Genomic DNA, 20741 nt, shown 5'->3' on the forward strand with positions numbered 1-20741 from the left:
AGGGCCTTGCAGCTGCTGCACATGCCTGTGCCCTCTGCAGCCCAGGCTGTCCTACGGTGTCCCTGCCCTGCGCCTCTGTCCCTGCCGGCTGTCCTCATCCCCCGGCTGCCCAACTGATACTGAATCAGCCAGATAGAAAACTTCTAACACAATCTGGCTATTAGAAAGTGTTCTGCCAATCAAGAGGGGAGATTTAAAGAACACAGACACCAATGGAAAGAATGGTCTTCTTTTACTATGAACATAAAGACAACACAAAAGTAAAATGACATATTCAATAAATATATCAGTTGGCTTTAGCAACAAGCCAATGTCAGCAAGCACCTAACCATTACTGTGGGAGAGAAAGGAGCATGATTGCCAAAGATACATCACCAATTGCCTAAATACTTTTCCACCATCCAGAGTCTGCAGTCGCTGGGGAGCCCCGTTTCACAGTGAGGATCTGGAGAACCCTTCCCAGCAACTGGCAAAATCCTGCACTGTGCATCCACCCATAGCTGAGCTCTCCAAATTCACCCCAAAAGTGAGTCCAGTTTTTATAGGCCCAAATCAGTAACTCAAAGTGACTTGATTCTATTTTTAGCACAGAAACTCCTGGATCTGATAGCACACGTCCTGACCAGCAGGGACCAGGGTTTGGCCAGAGCCCAGACCTCAAATGGGAGCGTTTTCCCCTAAAATACCCTACAAAAAAGCCTCTATTCATGTCAACTGGGAAAGTTCCTTCAAATGATACATTTCTTGCAGATAACTACACCAGGTTATACGGAGCTGGCATAAGCATCATGGTCATGTGTTTTAGGTAAATAATACCAATGGTGTTGCTCACGCAGTGCCCAGGATTCGCGCTGTCAGTCAGCTCTGGCCGAGGCCTGCTGCTCAGGGGCTGAGCCTGGCCGTGCTGGACTTGCTGCCCATCACTGAGGTGGAGAGGCAGAGCCCCGGACAGGTCTGCAGCCGTGACAGGTGAGCCAAGGGTGGGGGGACAGTGTGGCACCCACGGGACAGCCCAGCATCGCCGGGGACAGCCTGGCAGCCATTGGAAAGCCTGGCATCCATAGGGGCACCCTGTCATCCACTGGGAGAGCCTGACACCCATGGGGACACTCTGGCATGCCTGGGGACAGCACGCCACCCCCTCTGCCTCACCTCTGCTGCCGCGGGCACCCGCGGGGCAGGAGGGGTCTGGGGGCTCCCGGGGGTCCCCGCCCCACTGAGCCCGGCGGTCGCTCCACAGCCGCGCTCCGGCCGGGATTCCAAGCGGTGCCAGCTCCGCCGGGACGAGGACGGACACTTGTGGTTGTCGGGGGTGGCACGGAGGTTCTGCAGCCTGCGGGAGCTGCTGGGCACCTCCGGGCGCTGGGGGCTGCAGGCACAGGGGCCCAAATACGCCTGGAGCCCACCTATCCCTTTGTCCCAAAGGTGACACCGGGAGATGTCCCAGAGAGGGAGCAGTGACCTCAGGGAATGGCCGTGATGTCACAGATGAGCTGTGTGATGTCCCAGAGGGGGCTGTGTCATAGAGGCACCGCCGTGGCTGTGTGTGAGAGAGGCACAGAGCAGCTGCGATGTCAGCAAGGGGCTGTGTGACATCACAGAACAGGTTGAGTGAGGTCACAGAGAGGGCTGTGACATCACAGAGTGGGCTATGACATCACAGAGTGGGTTATGTGAGGTCACTGATCAGCTATGGCATAATAGAGGGGACTGTGTGACATCACAGAGTGGCTGTGTGACACCAGAGAGCAGTCCTTGACATCACAGGGCAGCTGTGTGACATCAGAGGGTGGTCCGTGACACCACAGGGTAAGATGTGACATTACAGAGCAGGTTGTGACATCACAGGGCAGACTCTGACATCATAGAGTGTGGTAGAGTGACATCACAGAGTGGTCTGTGACATCAGGGAGTGGGCTGTGACATCACAGTGCAGTTGTGTGACATCACAGAGCAGACTGTGACATCACAGTGGGGCTGTGTGAGGTCACTGGGTTGGTCACTCTGCCCCAGCCCCGCTCACATTTCCCCCCCAGAGAAGTCTCCCCTGCTTGTGCCCAGCAGGGTCCCTGTCCCGCTGGGTCCCCCCTGCAGCTGCAGCAGGGTTAGGGAAGGGCCTCCAAGGTGGGGCTGAAGCCCTTGGGCTGTGGGCAGAGGCTGAGGGAGCTGGGCTTGTCCAGCCCGGAGCAGGGAAGGCTGAGGGGCTCCTCATCCCAGGACAGGAGGAGATGAAATGAGTCAGGCTGCTTTCAGCATTTCCTCAACCCCAAAAGCAGCCTGACCCCCTTCTCCATCCACCACTGACAGCTTTGCAGACCAGGCATGGTTCAGGCTGATTTATCCCCACTTCACGCAGAGCATCATGATACAACAACTTAACTGTTTCTATATCTATCACAACATCATCTTTGTATAAAATTGGTTTTGTACAAAAATCCCTTGTGAATGCTGGACATGTCAGATGTTGATGGGATGTCTCCCATTTCTGCGGGAAGAGTTTCAATGTTTCTTAAAATTCGATCACATTTACATATTTTATGTTGGCAATGAAGAGAAACTTCCTGTGACTCTGAGTGCCACCAGCTCCTGACCCCCAAAGGACACAAACCTGATGAGTTCAGGTTCCCACTGCAGTGGTGGCACTTGCACCTCCCTCCATCCCCAGAGCAGAGCTGCCTTGTCCCAGAAAGTCCCTGGCAATGCAGGGATGGAGGAAACAGGACAGGCTGTGGGGATCAGGGCAGAGCCAGGGTTTGGGGTGGTTGTGAGCCCAGGGCAGGACCTGGCCCTTGGCCTTGGTGAACCTCATCCAATTGTCCTGGGCCCATGGCTCCAGCCTGTCCAGATCCCTCTGCAGAGCTTCCTGCCCTCCAGCACAGCCACACTGCCACCCAGCTTGGGCTCACCTGGAACTGCCTGAGGGTGCCCTCGATGGCCTCGTCCAGAGCAGCAATAAAGAGATTTCACTGACCTGGCCCCAGTCCTGAGCCCTGGGGACAGCCCTGGATGTGACTCCATTCCTCAGCTGCTCTGAGTGCCAGGGCTTGGATGAGGGAAATGGTGGGGTGGGGGTAGGGACAAGGTGTGATTGATTGTCAGCCATGAAGGGTCTTGAATTTCATATCTGTTCAGACTGCATTAGGAGGTGCTGGGGATCAATATCAACTGGGGATTGCTGATATCAATCTATAAACAGGAAAAGAAAACTAAACAGGACAAAACAATTCTCTCTTCATTCTTTTCAATATAGTAGATTCACTTTGAATACACTTCTGAAATCTGTCTAATTGACCACAGAAGTATTGAAGACTTGAATTCTAACCATGGGCTTGTCTTGCGTGGGTGTTTTGAACAAATGTTAATGAGCCTTTGTCGCTGAATTTCTCAACAGAAGAGCTCAAGAAAGGAGAGGACTCAGGACAATTAAAATTCATCAGCAACCTCCAAGGGGCTGAGGATCCATCCCCATCAGAGCAGCAATGAACAGAAATGAGCACAGCTTTGTGGCTGCCCCAGCTCTGGGATGGGCCCTGGGCCTGGAGCAGGAGCAGCTCTGGAGGGCCCCAAGGCCGGGGCTCTTGTGCTGGCCTGGGCAGATGGGATGGCAGCAGGGGCTGCAGAGCTCTCAGCACCTCAGCCAGAGGGGAGCAGGGCACCCAGGGAGCCTCCTTTCCCTTGGCCAAGCCCCTTCCCCCATGGTGGGGCTGAGTCCTGGCTGAGCTGCAGCTGCTGCTGTGCCCTTGCCAGGGGCTGAGGCCGTGGGGCCAGTGGCCAGAGCAGCCTGGCCTGAGCAGAGCTGTGGGGCCAGAGCCGGCTGGGCTGTGCTGGGGAGAGGCCCTTGGTGCTGCACAGAGCTCAGGGCAGCTGGCAGAGCTTGCAGGGAGCTGGGCTGGGCTCCGAGAGCCTGGCCCAGAAACCATCAGTGTCCATCTCAGCCTGGCTGAGCGTGCAGGGGCCAAGAAGAGCAGCCCAGGGTCCGCAAGTTCTCTGTGTGGGAGCTGAGCTGGTGAGCCCTTGAGCCCTGCCAAGTGCTGGGGCTGCACCTCCAGCTCCAGAGGAGATGTGACAGATGGGAGCAGAGACCAATCATTCCTGCTGCATTCTTCATTGTCTTCTACAGGTGACCTGGATCCATATGTAGACGAGGTGTTTTGTGTCAGATAACAATGCTAGAGTGTGAAGAAGAATATTTTTTAGCTGACAATAGTATTTCATGCAGAACACACAATGAGAAAAAATCCAGACACATCTGATCTGAAGGGCATCTGAGTTTTTCAGAGGATGAGAGACTCATTGATGTTCCAGTATTCAAACCTGTTAAAATACTTTCCTCAGGGCTTCCTTGAGATGAGAGGTGACCACCAAAGGCCAAGGCCAGCCAGAGCTCTCTGTCCTGGCAGCTTTTGTCTGAAAGCAACCCTTGGGTATAGGGAATTTTGGAGGTGGAATCCCAATTTGGCCATTTCTGCATTGAGAAGAAGGATGGATTCTTTCCACAGGAATGAGAGCACAGAGCCCAAATGTTTCAAAGGCAGAAGAGGAGAGAGGTGGCTCCTGGGAGGCCAAGCCAGCCAGACCTGTTTGTCCGGGCAGCTTTCATCACTGAGAAATCCTTGGATATACAGAATTTGGGGGTGGAGTCTCAATTTCAGCCCTGGACACCTTGATGAAAAGGACAGTTCATTCCCATTGGAAGGAAAGCACCGAGACCCAGTGTTTCAAAAACAGGTGAGAGGCAGCCCCCAAGAGGCCAAGGGCAGCCAGACCTGTCTGTCCTGGCAGCTTTCATTTGGGAGCAATCCTTGGATGGACAGAGTTTTGGAGGTGGAATCCCAGTTTCAGCCATGGGCACCTGTTCGAGATGGATGTTTTTCCATAGGAAAGAAAAGCACAAAGTGCAAGTGTTTTGGAAGAAGATGAGAGGTGGCCACCCATGGGCTAAGGGAGCCAGACCTGTCTCTCCTGGCACCTTTCATCGGGGGGAAATCCTTGGACACCGGGATTTTTGGAGGTGAAATCTCAGTTTTGGTTGTGGGTGCCTGGGCAGGAAGGAGAGTTCTTTTCATTAGGAAAGCACTGAGCCCCAGTGTTTCAAAGGCAGATGTGTGCCAGCCCTCAGGAAGCCAAGGCCAGCCAAACTTGTATCTTCCAGGAGGTTTTGTCTGGGAGCTATCCTTGGATATGGGAAATCTGGAGGTGGATTCCCAACTTTGGCCATGGGGACTTGGATGTGAAAGGTGTTTTTTTTTTTTTCCCATTAGAAAGAAAAGCACATGATCCCAGTGTTTCAAAGGCAGATGAGAGGTGGACTCGGGGTAGCCAAGCCAGCCAGATCTGTCTGTCCTGGCAGATTTCATCTGGGAACAATCTTTGCATATAAGGAAATTTGGAGAAGGAATCCCAGTTTTGGCCATTGACACCTGGAAAGAGGGACAGTTCTTTGCACAGGAAGGAAAGCACAGGGCCCCAGTGCTTCAAGGACTAATGAGAAGCAGCCCTCGACATGCCAAGGTCAGCTGGACCTGTCAGGTGGCCCCCCAAAGGCCAAGCCAGTCAAACAGTCCAGACCTTTTCCATGGATTTTATAGGTGTGGTGTTAAAATCACTTTGTTATAAAGATATAGTTTGTATTTCTGCTGTTAATTAAGCTTAGGTATAGTAGTGAAATATCTATGCTTGTGTTAAAATGCCTGCTTGGATGGGATAACATCCAGTGAACACAGGATGAGGACGCCTGTACAGATCTGCCAACCATCAGCATTCACCGTCTGAAGGCAGTGTGGGCCGGGACCCGGACTGGAAGTGATAAAGAGAAGGAGCCAAAACCACAGCCAAGAAACAGGCATGCTTTAAAAAGGCAGACCCGAGGAGGGGCCATGTCAAATAGTTCCTGGAAAATGTAAATTAGTTAATGGGTATGCATAAGAGTCTATGAATATGCAACAGGCTGATGTAATAGAAAAGGTATTTAAGGGGAATCCCCAAAGAGAAGGGTGTGCTCTTGGCTGAGTGTCAAGATGCACCCGGCCAAACTAACCTTTGCTCTATGGTCCTTGTCTCCTATTGTCCTTTATTAAACTTTGTAAATTTTCACAGGAGAGTGAATGTGTTTTTCACAGTTCCATGAGGTTCCCCAGTGTCACCATGGTGTCCTTGGACCTGCATTGTCACAACTGACCCATGGCTCCATGAGGCTCCCCAGTGTCACCGTGGTCGCTGTCAGAGGCTGGATGAGATCGATGTCCCAAGACACCTTGGGCTGAGCTGTCAATCAGTCACACAGAGGGGACAGCGCTAACCCAGCCCTGATTGCCCGAGCAATCAGAAATCCCACCTGGGGGAGGCCCACAAAGGCCCAGGGCCTTAAAACACAGAGCACAAGGTCAGCCCCTGCTATGGACTCTGCCTTCTCCTGGGGTTTGTGTCTCACCCACACTGGAACGCCAGGAGCTGGGAGCCACGTGCGTGTCTTTCTATGGAGCTTCTGTCTTTGCATCTTTCTCTCTTTCCTCTCCTTCTCATGCTCTTTCTATGGAACATTTTTTGGGTACCTCAACAACTAAAGTGTGTCATGGATAGAGTTTGTTAAAGCGGTTATGCAATGCTGTTCTCAATACTGTACACTTATCTGTTTTCTATATAATGTTAAGAGCTGATGGGTTGTTGTTGAAGTTATGACTTACCTGTATTATCTTTCTGTATCCTGAAACCCAGATCCTTGTAAACCCTCTCCCTCGCGTCGGGTACTCCTGCCGCTGCTCCCCGAGAAGGTTTCCGGGTTCCCAAGATGCCTCGTGGAGAGTGCATATTAATTATCATACCTCCAGAATTACTAAAATCTGGATTATCCCTAGAAAGCGAGCCCAGAACTACAAATTACCAGTGCCCATGGATCGGGGACAGTCCCTAGTAGCAGGAAGAGTGCATAAAAACATTCCAGACTGGTCACTGCAACTTAGAAGAAGCCTAAAGAGGATCACCTCCTAAGACTGCGAGCCGATTGACGAGTCTCGGACGTGTTCCGAAGAAGGTGGAGACTTCCGACCCTGCCGGTATCCGACAGGATCGAGGCCCTTCCTCCGTTCGCCGGCTCAAGGGAGCAGCGGTGGCGTCGCGAACCCCGAGCCCCCTACCCCTTAAGCTGAAATCTCTTAATAAAGGCCTGTTTGGTTGGAGCACAAGGTCTCCTAGGCCCATTTATTTCAAAGTGTTTAAAGGTTTCCAGGTTAAATGGGCTGAGTGAATTAAGTTACTTCTAGGGTGTTTTATGTTGGATTGGATGTTGTATTAAATCCTTTTCCAAAGTTTCTTGCTTTTTTGTACTTTGCCAGTAAAATTGTGGGGGGTCCCAAATGGCCGCTGAGGGTCACTCGGGGATCCTGGAGGGTCTGGGGGACACTTACGGCACAGATAGGGGCGGATACCGGGGTTCTGTGGAGCGCGGGGCATGACGGGCGTTGTAGTCCCGGCTCCAATGGGGCTCTATTGGGCTGCGAGGCATGATGGGAGTTGTAGGCAAAAGAAAAGACAGCACTGACTCCAGGCACCACCCCCAAAGCCACAATCCCCGGCGATGATTGGCTGTGGGTGATGATGGGCAGGAGCCTCGGCAAGTGGGAGGTGGTGGAGGCGGGAACAGCCCATTCAACCCCTCCAGTCCCTCCCAGTACAGCCCAGTGCATCCCCAGTTTATCCCCAGTACAACCCCAGTGCCCCTCCAATCCCTCCCAGTACAGCCCAGTCCCTTCCAGTACACCTCAGTTCATTCCCAGGCCCTTCCAGTTCCCCCCAGTGGCATCCATAGTCCGCTCCAGTGTCCCCCAGTCTTCCCCACAGCGTTCCCGCCCATTGCGGGGCAGCGGCGCAGACGGAATGTCCTGCGGCCCAAACCTCCTGCTCCTGCCACACAGCGCCCAGCGTTCTCCCCTTCCTCCTCCTCCTCTCCCAGCACGGCACAAATTCCAGCTCAGAGGAGGCTTCCCCAGAGAGGGCTCCTGCTCCTGTTTCACCCTCCGTGACCCTGCAGAGGAACAGGGCATCTTTCAGGCACTTCCACAAGCTCAGGCTACCCATTTCATGGGGAATCTGGGGTGAAAATGGCCTTTTTCCAAAAGATAATTGCAGAGGAGATGGATTACAAATTATAAGGGAAAAATTACACTTCTTACAGACAAAGTCGACCAAGTCATTGCCTGCATTTCTTCTTTTCAGATTCTTTCAATCATCTCCTGAGAGCTCCAGCTTGTTCTGGTGCTTTCCATGAACTGATTGAACTCCTGATTTATATCAGTGCACTAGATGTAGAAGCATCTGAACTGAACACAGAAACAAACTCCCTCTGTCAGCCCATTTTCATCTTCTAGATCACTTTCAAGATGTCCATGGGGATGTTACAATGCTGATCACACAGCTCTCCATTTCCGGCTGCAGGCTCTGCAGAATCTTTCTCTGCATTCAGTCAGGCTTGTGCTCCCTAACAATTCCTGGTAGCCCATCATGTTTTCTTAGGGTAGAACAATAACAATGAAAACCTTACCAATGCCACAACTGCCCAGCCCACAAGGAAAAGAAAGAACAAGCTGTCAAGTTCTTTAAACATTTGTCCTGCTTTGCTGCAAGAGTTGTGCTGCATACACGGTGTGGAATGCCAAGAGAAGCTGCAGCTGGTGGCACATCTTGAGACAGAAGCTGCACCTCGTTCTCCAGAAAAGGTTCTTGGAAAGAGCAAACAGGCCCCGGCCCCGGCCCCGGCTCTTCCCGGGCCCCGTGGAGGACACAGGCGGCGCAGCCGCTGCCGCCGCCTCCGCTGCGGCTTCCCCGGCCCGAGCTCCGCCGCTCGGCAGCGCGGCCGCTGGCCCCGAGCCGCCGCTGTCCCGTTGCCAGGAGCGAACGCCTGGGGATGGCCGGCCCGGGGCGCTTGAGGGGCGCTCGGGAGCCGCTCCTGGCCCCGGGCCGAGCGCTGACAGCCGCGTCCCGCCGGCAGGGAAGGCGCAGCAGGGCCTGCAGGAGCAGTACCGGCTGGGTTCGCTGCTGGGCCGCGGCGGCTTCGGCAGCGTCTTCGCGGCCACGCGGCTCTCGGACAGCGCCCCGGTGAGCGGCGGGACCGGCGGCGGGAGCAGGAGGAGGGGGCGGAGGAGGAACAGGAGGAGGAGGAGGAGGATGAGGAGGAGGAGGAGGAGGAGGATGGGGCTGGGCAGGGCAGGCGGCGAGCTGAGCCCGCTGCTTCTCTTGGCTTGCAGGTGGCCATCAAAAGGGTGCCACGGAACCGCGTCCTGCACTGGGGCGAGCTGGTGAGTGCGCGGGGCCAGCGGCAGAAGCCGGGGCGTGCCGGGCGGGGATGAGCCGGGGCCCGGCAGGGTGGAAGCCGCCGGGACGCCTCGAGGGAGAGCGGGCGTGGGGCCAGCGCAGGGCGCAGAGCATCCCGGGCTGGGCGAGGGGTTCCCGAGCCCCGGCACGGCCTCAGCCCCACTGACGGCATCGTGCTCCTCCCGCAGCCCGACGGCACCAGCGCACCCCTGGAGGTCGTGCTGCTGGCCAAGGTGTCCACTGGCTTCCCCGGTGTCGTCCAGCTGCTGGAGTGGCTTGAGCTCCCCAACGACATCGTGATGGTGCTGGAGCGCCCAAAGCGGTCTCAGGACCTGCACCATTTCATTCGGGCACGGGGGTTCCTGTCCGAGGAGGTGGCGCGGGAGCTGTTCCGCCAGGTGCTGGAGGCCGTGCGGCACTGCACCAGCTGCGGGGTCCTGCACAGGGACATCAAACCAGGGAACATCCTGGTTGACCTGGCCACCGGGGAGGCTAAATTGATCGACTTTGGCTGTGGCACCTACCTGCAAGACACAGCCTACACTCACTTTGCAGGTGAGTCCACACAGGGCTGTGCTCCCGGTCCCAGCATCTCACGGCCCAACATCTCCTAGCCCAAGCTGGGTGTGGCATTGGGGATTGTCCCTTTTGCTGCCCTTGATGGCACTGAGATTTCAGCCGAGTTGCGTTTCAGCAGGGCTGGGTGGGGAGCCAGCTTCCAGCCCTGCTGGCAGCCTTTGCCCACCACTCTGCCCAGGGCTGGGGCTGGGGCTGGGGCAGCCAGCCCAACAAAAACACCCGTGGGTGGGGGTAGCAGAGAGGGGGGGCCAGAACCTGTGCCCCAACCGGTTTGGTGTGCAGGTGAGAAAGGGCTTGGACTGCTCCACTCACCTGGTTTGCTTTGGATTCATAATGTTTCTTGGGGCAATGCAGGCAGGGAAGATGAAGGCATGGTTTTCCCCACCAGTGAGTGGGTTTTTCCTTGTCATGGTTGGGCCTTACCAGGGCTTCAGCTGCCCTCTTTCAAGACCAGTGGCTTCTTTTCCAACCCCAAGTCTGTACACAAGTCCCAGGTGCTGGCCAGAGGGCAGCGGTCACCCCGTGTGCCACTGGGGCAGCCCCCGCATGCCCAGGGATGCTGGGGCCAGGCTCTGGGAGCAGCAGCATCCCCCTGCTGAAGCCCATCTCTATTCCATAGGAACACGGTCATACAGCCCCCCGGAATGGATGCATTTTGGCTGGTACTACGGCAAGCCAGCTACTGTCTGGTCCCTGGGCATCGTGCTGCACCAGATGGTCTGCGGGGAGCACCCTTTCAGGGGGTGCCAGAACATCAGCTGGGACCATCAGCTCTCGCTGCCACAACGGCTCTCTCCAGGTGGATCCTCATCTCTGGCCACAGGGGCAATACCAGTGCTGGGAGACAGCAGCAGCTCGTGAGCATCCCGCTCTGGCAGCTGCTGAGGAGGGGGCACATGTCCTGCTCTCCTGCTCTCCTCCACAACTGGGAATTGATGGGAAAGTTTAGGCCCAGCTCTGAGCACATCCAGCATGGCCTGGGCACGGGAATAGTGGGGCAAAGCCAACAGGAGCCTTCTCCAACTGACCGGCGGGTTCTGGTTTCTCTGCCCAGAGTGCCAAGATCTGATCAGGAGGTGTTTATCCATGCTGGACATCGAAAGGCCTTCGTTAGAAGAGCTGTTGTGTGATCCCTGGATGCAGGACGTTCATCTGCCCTAGAAGAAGGGAAAGAGCCACAGGCACACTCTGATGCAGGGCCCTGGTAAGTTACAGCCCCACACACGCATTGGCAATCAGAAGCACAGGAACCCAGACTTTTTTGTGCTGCCTGTGTCACTGCCCAGGGCTCATCAGATGGGAACACGCAGCCCTATGCTGGAGCTTAGCTGCTCTGCCCAGCACTGGTGGCCGCCATCTGAGCTGGTTTTGCTTGTCCTTGGTTCCCTGACAGCTGGGGCCCAGGGCAGAACCCTGACAGCCTGGTCTCAGCCCCAGGGAAGGAGAAGGAGCCCCTGGAGAAGCTGTAGCAGGTGGGGCTGCTGCTGCTGGAGACAGCGAGGAAGACATCAAGGATGACACCTCTTGCTCCACCTGGTCACCAGCAGGCTGAAGATGACGTCACTTTGATTCTGGCACCTTCTCCAAAGCCAGGCTCCACAGGGAATTTGCAGATGAGTCCACACGCAGGGGATGCTCCCAGATTTGGGCATTGCACAGCCTGGCCGGGAACCAAAGGTTCCCCCTTTGCTGGGGCGGATGCAGCTGATCCTTCAGTCGGCTGCCCAGCTGCTTTTGGCAGGGCTCGGGGCATGGGCTGGGGTGGGTACGAAATGGGAGTGGGCTCCTGGCCCTGCCAACAGCCCCCACCACCCACCGTGCCCCGGGCTGGGGCTGGGGCTGGGGCAGCCAGCCCGACACAAACCAACCCCCATGGTGGGAGCAGAGGTGGGACTCCAGAACCTGGGGGGCAGTGCAGGGGGAAGGGAGAAAGCCTGGGCTTCCCTCACCGTGGGTGGGTTTTTCCCTGGCATGCAGGGGTTGGGCCTTCCTCAAGCCCCAGACAGAGATATGATATTTGATCTTTTTTCTTGTTTCCCCTTTTTGTCTGTAATCTACTTTCAATAATTTGTTGTGTGTTTTTCTAGAGGAAGCGTTCTAGGTGGGGTCCAGTCTGGATGGGGAAGTGCTTGGGAGCAGCTGCGGCGTGGATGGGCCGTGCCCTTGGAGAAGGCTGAGGACGTCGTTTGGGACCAGCTTTTCTTCCAGCGGTGGATGGCGTCAGGTGGGTCCCGTCTGCTTGGCATGGTGGGATCAGAGCTTTGGGGAGATGGCAGCGAGCACAGGAGCATCCTGCTCTGGGCAGCTGCTGAGGGCTGGATGTGCCGTGGCTGGCTGCAGGCTGGGCACATGTCCTGCCCTCCTGCTCTGCTGCCAAAGGCAGCAGTGATGGGCAGCTCTGGGCACCGCTCTGGGCACGGCCAGCATGGCCTGGGCACCGCGGGCGGCTGGGACAAGGGGACAGGAGCCTTCAGCTGAGGGGCACTTTCTGGTTTCTCTCCTTGCAGCCGGGCTCTGCGGGTGCTGAGGCTGCTCTGGGCTCTGCCAGGGCTCTGCTGGGCTCAGCACCGGGACAGAATCAGCCCAAGAAGAAATGGTGTGACCTGCAGCACAGACTTGCTTGAGCATTTCAGCAACACAGCTCAAGTTTGCAGAGTGTACACCGCCAAGGGAAAACATGCCACCAGCCAAAAAATAAACTTGTTCAATACTTTTCTGAGATGAAATCAATCTGGGATGACCCCAAATGACATTTTTCAGCTTGCTCAAGCTGTAGCTCAGGCCTTCTCTGAACAATTCTCTCCCCCACCTGCATTTTACTTCCCAACTGCTCCCTCTTTTCCCCCAGTGAGTTCCCAGCCCGTGGCAGTCTCCATCACACTGTTGCCTTCCTTGATGTGCCTCACCACGAGGAAGGCTGAGCCCCTGGCTTAGGGACTCATCCTGTCACTGGCTGAGGAGCAGCAATGTCTCAGAGGTCTGGTTGGATTTTAGTGGCATTCAGAGCTGCTCTCCAGCCCTCAGCTCTCCTCACTGCTGAGCTCCCACTCCCTTTTCCTTGTCCTTTCAGCAGGATGAGCTCTGTGAATCCCCTTGGGCCTCCCCACTCTTCCCAGCCCATGCACCCACCTCAGTTAGGCTGAAGCTGCAGCTTCTCTGTCTCCTCTGGCACACCAGTCCAGTCCCCTGTGCGGGGAGCCCCAGCCCCAGAGCGCAGCACCCAACAGTGCCGTCCGGGCTGGAGCAGCTGCCCTGCAGCCCTGGCTTGGCTCTTGGTGGCAAGGGAATGCTCCCTGTTTGCAGCTGTCCCTGCAGGATGGCCCCAGGGCAGAGCCCAGCTCCCACTGCAGCCCTGAAGCTTGGGGCAGACAGTGGTCCCAGAGCTGAGGTTCATGGGGAGCACCCGCAGCTGTGCCTGGCACTCTGTTGCCGTGTGTCACAGTGCAGGCTGCCTTGTACTGGCTGAATGGACCAGCCCCTGCTTTGACTGACAGGGGCCTCGCCCATCACATCTCTCCCAAGGCTGCAGGCATTTCACAGGCCAGAATCTGAAGGGGCGCAGAGATCAGACCAGTGAAATTATCCAGACTGGCTTTTTCAAAGGCCCTTTAGAAGGAAGGGCTTGAGCACAAACGCTCTCTGTTTGCCCCATGAACATTGGGCTGAGTGGTCTCTTTGGCTCCAACCCACTTTCCTCCTCGAGCCAACGTTACCCACTGCCTCCCACATCCCCCCCGTGCCTTCCCACTGCCTTGTCCTGTCAGGGCTTTCGCAGCCCCTCATCCCTTGGTGGCCCCATCCCCTCAGGGTCTCCCTCAGCCCGGCCAACCTGCCCGGCAGCAGCGCCGCAGCCCCACAGGAGCTCCCGAGGAGCCCCATCCAGAGGCACCTCGGAGCCCTCAGCAATGCAGCCAGCAACACACGGGCAGGAGGACACAGATGGCGGTTCCTGCCTGGGACAGGGCTTGTGGCCATCTCCAGGCACCGGTCTCACAGGGATCCCTGGAACTCCGGCCCCTGCCCACCGGCTCTGTTGGCAGCACAAAGACTTCAGCAGAACCACCAAAGGCCAAGGGGCTTCTGGCCATTTTCCCTGCAAGCCTGCACGTGCCTGGGCAGCTTGCTGAGCCCAGGCACCCTTTGCTCCCTCTTCCCCTATGCCCTGCAGAGCCTGGGCAGCAAAAGAAAGATCCTGGGAGTCTGTCTATTACAACACATCCTATATTTATATCCTACAGAATAGCAAAAAGAACGAAAGAACAACATTGAAGAAATTAAACACTCCTGCTGGCTCAGGTGGCCCCAGCAGACAGAGCCTCTGGGATCAGCACTCTGCACAGCTCCAGCAGCTCAGCCAGCCGAGCCCCAAGAGACGAGGCCGTGTCCTCCATGCCCTGCGGAGCTGATCATGCAGGCTGTCCAAGAGGGAATATCCAGCTCTCTCTACTGCCTGGAGGATGTACAACGTTTGAATTGCCAGGCTTCCAACGGCGACGCTGATGTCATTTGCCGTGCCTTCAAGGGCTGAAAGAGAGAGCAACAGAGCCATGGTCAGATCCCGGATCTGAGGGGACCCGAGGAGACCTCCCTGCCAGGGCCATCCCAGCCGGCTCCGGCCACAGCCAGCAGGGAATAAGGGACAAATGGGATCAGCCCGAAGCTGCTGGCCACAAATCCCCCAGGTGGCCCTGAAATCTCCGTGTGCTCTGCCCACGCCGCCCCTCGTCCGCACAGGGAGCAGAGCCCTGCGCAGCCGGGGCACGGCTTGCAGCTCCCCCGCCAGCCCCCGCTGACAGCCCGCTGCCCTCACTCACCCTCACAGATGAGCTGGAGCTCTTCCTTCTTCCCCCTCAGCTGCCGCCCGGCCATCCCTGCCAACACAGAGCCTGTCACGGCCCAGCGGCACAGCTCCCTGCCAGCGGCGCTGCCAGCCCTGTGGCCACACGGCCTCCTGGCCCGGCAGGGCTCAGCCGGGCCCTTGCCGCACGCTGCCGCCCAAGGGCACGGCTGCGAGAGGGCGGCAGCAGCGCCCAGGCCAGCCGGGGCTCCACCCCGCCGGGCCCGGATGGCGCTGCCGGGGCAGCAGGCGGGGCTGGGGCCGAGCTGCGGCGGGGCGGGGAGGGAGCCCGGGCTCGCGGCTCACCCAGGAACCTGATGGCCGCCTCTCGCAGGGGCTCCTCTGGGCTCTCCAGGTAGGGCATGGCCTGGCGCAGGTGCTCGGCCGCTCTGCTGCTGTCGTCTGCCAGCTGGAGAGAGCGGCAGGAGGGAAGGCTTGGCGCGGGCTCAGCCCCTGGACCGGGCACTCCCTGCGCCCAGCCCCAGCCTCCCCTGCCCGCACCGCCGTGAGCTCGGGCCCACAGGAGCCTGGAGAAGAGCCCGCGCCGCCTCTGGCTGCAGCAGCGGGCAGGGGCACAGCTGCCAGCCCCGCACACTGAGCACCGCGCTCAGGGGGATTCTCCAGCCTGAGGCTGGCACTTCCAGACCATCCTTACCAGGCACTCGGTGAACTTCCACAGCTTCTTCTTCTTCACCACTTTTTCCAGATCCCTCCTCTTCAGGAACTGGGCCACACAAAGCAGCGTTTCCTGAGAAGCCTGGAGAGCAGCAGAGACGTGGAGATGGCCCCACAGCCCAGGGCGCAGGACCTGTGTCCCTGTGCCAAGGCCTGGAGGAGGCTGCAGCCCAGCAGGCGCCAGGGCAGGAGGCAGCTGAGCCGCCTCCCAGGGGGACAGCAGCAGCCCACGAGTCCTCACCTGTGCCACACGCCCATCCTCATCATGGCAGTGGAAGAAGAGTGGCAGCAGGCTCTGGCGCACGTGTGTCTTCAGGGCCTTTTTGTCCTTTTCCAGTGGAAGAGACAGCAATGTTTGGAAGAGCAGGATGGAGAGCAGCTGCACCTGGCTATTGTCCTGTATGAAAGGAAGAAAAAAAGACCTGAGCATTGGCTGCACGGGGCTCAGCTTGGCTCAGGCCTGGAAATCCACAGGGCACAAAGTGTCCGGGCAGCAGCCAGTGGCTGTGGCTGGAGGCAGCGAGCCTTACGTGGTCAAAGAGTGGCAGGAGCGCCTCAACCAGCCGCAGTGCAATGGAGCTGCCTATCAGCATGTCCTTGTCCCGGGAGATAAAGCTGAGGAGCATGACTGTCATGCTAACTATCTCTCCATCTGCGTCGCACAGGAGCTCCACAAGACTTTCAGTCAGGCTCCCCATTTTTTCACTCTGTGCGGAACACAAGTTTGTGAAACGCCACCCTGCTGCCGCAGGGCCTAGAGGCCAAAGGGCTGTTGCGGAGCACTTGGGCAGCTGAAGCAGGAGGCAGGAGAGCTGGGAGCAGCTGCCCCAGTGCCTAAAGCCCAGCAAAGCCCAAGCGACTGCATTCCCGAGCGCAGCCTCAGCCGCTGCCCCCTTCTCACCATCGAGGGATTGTCAATGAGCTTGAGAAGGGCCCTGAGCGCCAGGCGACGCCTGTCCCTGCACTTGCTGTGCAGGTGCCTTGACAAGATTTGCAGGACTCTGTTAGCACTGCCTCCACTCAAGTTCAGGCACTCGAGGACCTGAAAGGCACAGGGCAGTGACAGGGGACCTGGCCGGCAGGAGCCCGGAACCGCACAGGGCTGGGCCCAGGCAGCAGCACAGGGCGCGGGCACCCGTCCCAGGCAGCTGCGGCTACGAGAGGGCAGAGAGCTGGGAGGCAGCTGAGCGAGGCAGCGCTGGCCATCAGGCTCACCTCCACAAGGAAGGCCAGGGCGGGCAGCTCCCAGCGTGGCTCCAGTGTGCTGAGCAGCTGGAGCAGGTAGCGAGCGATCCGGGAGCACAAGGGGATGGAGACACGGGATATCTCCCTGGCAGGAGAAAAAGTAACCAAGACTTTGGGCCGGGGGACAAACCTCTCCCAGGACAGACTGACAGAGGTCTGGTCTTTCCCCAGCATCCTGCAAGGGGCCCTGGGCTATTTGGGAGGCAGCTCCTTGTGGGTACCCTCCTCTGCCAGCCTTTTCCAGTCTGCTTGGCTGTGCCTCGGTGACAAGGCCCTCTGGCCCACGACCACTGGGACTGTGTGGGGCACCCTGGGCACAGAGCACAAATGTCAGAGGCAGCGGGGAGAAGGGGGTCTCACCTGGCCAGCAGACCCACGGCATAGTGGTGGGTGTCAGCACACAGCAGCGTGTCCCAGCCACGCTTGCGTTCCATTGCCAGCACCACATCCTCGTGCTCCATTTGGCAGAGCAGGGACTTCAGGGTCCGCACTGCAAACCTGCGTGCAGAGCAAAGCCCAGGTAACACTGGGAGCACTGGCTCCTGCCCAGGGATGTGGCAGGGACAGAGGAGTGGGATGGAGTACCTGTTGGGGCTGGTGGCAAGGCCGTATTGCTGCTGGCATCCCTTCCAGAAGGTATCGACCTCCTCTGGCATATCCAGAGTGCTGAAGAACACTTGGAAGAGCAGATGCACAAGTAGGTGGGGGAAATACACCGTCACCATCTGTGGGACACAGGGCACCTGGAGGATCTTCCACATCACCAGAGTTGCCTGCAAAGGACAAAGCCCCCCGAGACAGCGCTCAGTGCCGAGGTGTCCGTGTGGCAGGGCCCGAGCACGGGAGGGAGAGGCCCGGAGAGACGCAGGGGGAGCAGCGGGCCTGGTGCCCCTGAAGCTGCCCCGAGGCCAGGTTTCAGCCCAGCGCCTGAGGCAGGGAGATGCAGTGGGGCAAGGAGGATGGAGAGCTGCTGGGCAGGTGGCCTTGGGACCAGCAAAGGCCAGTTGCAGAAACTCACAGCCAGGACAAAGACACCCGTTTTGTCCCCATCAGAGGTGAACGTGCTGTGCTCTGGCCAACTCCCCAGCACATCGAGGAGCATCAGCTGCACTGGCTCGGCAGTCCTGGGCGAGCACATGATGCTCTTCCACATGGTGAAAGCAGCTCTGCGGGGTTAGAGCTCTGTCTCAGGGGGGTCTGGGACACAGCACCGTGGCCTGGGCAGCAGCGGGGACCTGAGCTGGCTGCCGGCTCTGCCTCTGCCCACTGCCCCTCGCCAGCAGCACCCAGGCAGCCCAGGCCTGTGGGGACAGGCCCCCGAGGGGCAGCGAGGGAGCATGGCAGCAGGCTCGGGGGCTGAGGTGCCAGGGCTGGCAAAGGGAGCAGCCAGAGGGCCCTGGGGACTCTCTGTTGGTCAGACACCTGGCACAGGCTGTACAGGCTGATGGGCTGGGGAGCCCTGAGCCCTCTGGGCAGGTGGCCCCATACCTGTCACAGGATGGGGCCACACACAGGAGTGTCATTACTACATCAGCAGGCTGTTCTTCGGTGAGATCCAGCAGGGCCCTGTTCAGCCTCTGCTCAGCAAACTGATTGTCCATGAGCCACTGGTGGATGTACCTCACCATGGCGGGCACCTGGAGAAGGCACGGGGAGACTTGGAAAGCTGCCAGAGGGAGGAATGTCCCCAGCTTCCCCAGAGAAGTGCTTCCCTTCCCACCACACTGCCATGGCCTCAAAGGCTTCCAGTGACCAGCGGGCGTGGCTTGGGAGGCCAAGCAATTCCTGGGAGGATCAAACCCTCAAACCACAGGCCGCTTATTTGCTTTGGATTGCAAAACCCGCCCTCTACGAGCATATCCAGCAGGGCAGCACAGGTCTTGGTTTTGAAGGTGTGTGAATATGCTCTGAGCCCATTGCCCATGGTGCTGGTCTCTTCCTCCTGAATCCTCTTGATGAATTTGCAAAGCAGGTGTAGGAGAAGGGCAGGAAGCCAGGGATGTTCCACGGAATGCTCCAAGCGCGGTGCTCGGCTGAGCGGTGACAGCAGGCCCAGCCCAGGTGGGGATGGCTGCAGGTACCTCCACTGTTCTGCGGAAGAGGCCACGGGCGGGGTCCTGCTCTTGTGTGCGGTCCACGGCTGCATCTGGCAAAGAGCGAGCGCAGCCAGAGCTGAGGGGCTGCGGGAGAGGCCGGAGAACACAGCCCAGCCCTGAGCTCCCCAGGCAGGGACAGCCCCGGGATGCCCCAGGGGATGGAGCACGGCCGCTGCGGGGTGTCTGCCCGGCCCCTCTTCCGTCCTGTCCATGGGCATGTCCCCAGGGGATGGCATGGCATGGCATGGCATGGCATGGCATGGCATGGCATGGCATGGCATGGCATGGCATGGCATGGCATGGCATGGCATGGCATGCAGTGGGATGGGTTGCAATGGTGCCAAGCTGGCTGCAGGCACCAACCCTAAGCCCAGCTCTGCCACTCACCCTCCTGCAGAGTCTTGAACCGCTCCACCTCTTTGATCTCCACTATTGGGGCAGCTCCAGGGCCTTCTTCCTCCTCCTGCACCCAGGCCAGCTTGGGCCCTCTCAGGGATCTCTGCTCCATGGCAGTGACTGGATTTGTGGCGAGTTGCAGGAGAGATGCCTCGGAAAAGCTCCGAGTCAGCGAGTCCTGCAGTCGTGCCTGGAAGGCACCTTCAAGAGAGAAGCCTCAGGAAGGCTACAGGACAGCAAGTCCTGCACTCTGGTCTTGTGGGCTCCTGCCACAAGGACAGGAGACTCCTGTCAAGGATTGATTGTGGTCAGGCCTCGAGGGCACCGGTGGCAGGGATGGGAGATGCCTCCGGGGCACCAAGTCCCACGGTCTGCCCTCAAGGGCACCTGCAGAAGAGAAGCCTCAGGAAGGCCACAGGTCAGCAAGTCCTGTGGTCTGGCCTCGAGGTCAGCTGCAGGAATAACGCCTGGGAAAAGCTCCGGGTCAGACACGAACGAGTGCGCTGTGCGGGGGCTCCTCACGGCACCGCTCTGTCCCGTCCTGTCCCGTCGCGTGCTCCAAGCACTCTGGCGTGCTCTTGTCACCGCCAGCTCCTATGTCACCCCGTGTCACAAAGGGCCCTTGGACACGCTGTCCCTTTCCATGACACGGTGACCATGCTGCACCGTGTCACAAAGGGCCCCTGCACACACTGCCCCCTGCCCTGGGGCTGCCCCCGACCCACCCAAAATGGCCCAGGTTGGAAGGAATTCCTCACCCCAAGTGTCTAAGACAGCCCGACAGGGTCTTTAGGAATGGCTGAAACCATCAGCAAACGCTGCTCTGCTCCACGGGCTCAGGGCAGCAGAAGGAGCCCCCAGGGCTGCCGACGCAGCTGTGCTGGGAAGGGCACGGGGCCTTCCACAGAAGCTGGCACGGCCTCCTTGGGACACGTCCCGGCTGGTGGCCATCCTAAACCCGCGGGTGTGACACAGACAAGGAACGTGTGGGCCAGAGCACCAATGCTGCTCGGAGCCCTGGGGCCCGGGGAGCGCTGACATCAGCAGGTGTGGCAGAGTCCCTGCCCAAGCAGACCTGCCACCCCCCGGGCCCTGGCAGCTCTGGTGCCCTTCTCCTGCCCCAGAGACCTGTGCCCGTGGGGGGCTTCTGTGCCAGAGGGAGCCAAAGCCCACGTGCATTGGGGGCTGCGCTCCTGCCTGCAGGGGCTCTTGGCAGGAGCACCTGGAGCAACTGCTGGCAACACTTGGTCTCTGTCAGAAGCTCTTACTCCATGCTGAAATTATTTTCTCATTAAAGTTCTTGACTTCTGCACAAAAACACCTTAGTGGCCAAGGCACGGAAGAATCTGGTAAGTAAGAATCTTCAGTTCAGGAAAGCTTTCCTTCCCATTGTTCAACTCAAGTAGTTCCAAAAAATTGCAAACTTCCCAAATTAATTGGGATGGCCTGAGGAGGTGAAGATTTGGAATTTTGCTTCCCATCTCAAAGCAGCAACTCATTTGCCTTAACCTCATCCACTGAGGGTCACTTCACAGAACCTAAGACTACACAAAAAAAGGGCAAAACCAAGGGCCGTTCTTTGGTTTTCTCTGTAGGGATGATAATAT

The 20741-nt window shown here is 58.1% G+C and overlaps 2 protein-coding genes across 2 annotated transcripts; one reads left to right on the forward strand and one right to left on the reverse strand.

The window, feature by feature from the left end:
- Nucleotides 1-7499: 7499 nt before the first annotated feature.
- Nucleotides 7500-12386, forward strand: LOC128783200 (serine/threonine-protein kinase pim-1-like). The gene is made up of 7 exons (XM_053933831.1): nucleotides 7500-7511; nucleotides 8620-9090; nucleotides 9240-9290; nucleotides 9495-9861; nucleotides 10505-10684; nucleotides 10940-11089; nucleotides 11279-12386. The coding sequence occupies exons 1-6, from the start codon at nucleotides 7500-7502 to the stop codon at nucleotides 11044-11046; spliced, it is 1188 nt and encodes a 395-aa protein (XP_053789806.1). The 3' UTR covers nucleotides 11047-11089; nucleotides 11279-12386.
- A 1702-nt stretch (nucleotides 12387-14088) lies between these two features.
- Nucleotides 14089-19729, reverse strand: LOC128783201 (uncharacterized). The gene is made up of 14 exons (XM_053933832.1): nucleotides 19126-19729; nucleotides 18724-18788; nucleotides 18131-18279; nucleotides 17661-17808; nucleotides 17228-17415; nucleotides 17003-17140; nucleotides 16613-16727; nucleotides 16299-16439; nucleotides 15928-16104; nucleotides 15639-15794; nucleotides 15378-15479; nucleotides 15029-15131; nucleotides 14700-14756; nucleotides 14089-14409 (listed from the first exon to the last, which is right to left on the reverse strand). The coding sequence occupies exons 1-14, from the start codon at nucleotides 19244-19246 to the stop codon at nucleotides 14210-14212; spliced, it is 1860 nt and encodes a 619-aa protein (XP_053789807.1). The 5' UTR covers nucleotides 19247-19729; the 3' UTR covers nucleotides 14089-14209.
- Nucleotides 19730-20741: the final 1012 nt, after the last annotated feature.

The sequence above is a fragment of the Vidua chalybeata genome, unplaced genomic scaffold (assembly GCF_026979565.1).
Source record: "Vidua chalybeata isolate OUT-0048 unplaced genomic scaffold, bVidCha1 merged haplotype W_reject_25, whole genome shotgun sequence".
NCBI lineage: Eukaryota > Metazoa > Chordata > Aves > Passeriformes > Viduidae > Vidua > Vidua chalybeata.

Bases quoted from the DNA above. Each gene is read 5' to 3' on its own strand.
- LOC128783201 (XM_053933832.1), bottom strand. From the start codon at position 19,246: ATGGAGCAGAGATCCCTGAGAGGGCCCAAGCTGGCCTGGGTGCAGGAG. The intron at 18,789-19,125 runs GTGAGTGGCAGA...GCTCTTTGCCAG, and splicing joins GTTCAAGACTCTGCAGGAGG to ATGCAGCCGTGGACCGCACA. The intron at 14,757-15,028 runs GTGAGCCGCGAG...CTGTGTTGGCAG, and splicing joins GGCGGCCATCAGGTTCCTGG to GGATGGCCGGGCGGCAGCTG.
- LOC128783200 (XM_053933831.1), top strand. The intron at 9,291-9,494 runs GTGAGTGCGCGG...CTCCTCCCGCAG, and splicing joins TCCTGCACTGGGGCGAGCTG to CCCGACGGCACCAGCGCACC. The intron at 10,685-10,939 runs GTGGATCCTCAT...TTCTCTGCCCAG, and splicing joins GCCACAACGGCTCTCTCCAG to AGTGCCAAGATCTGATCAGG.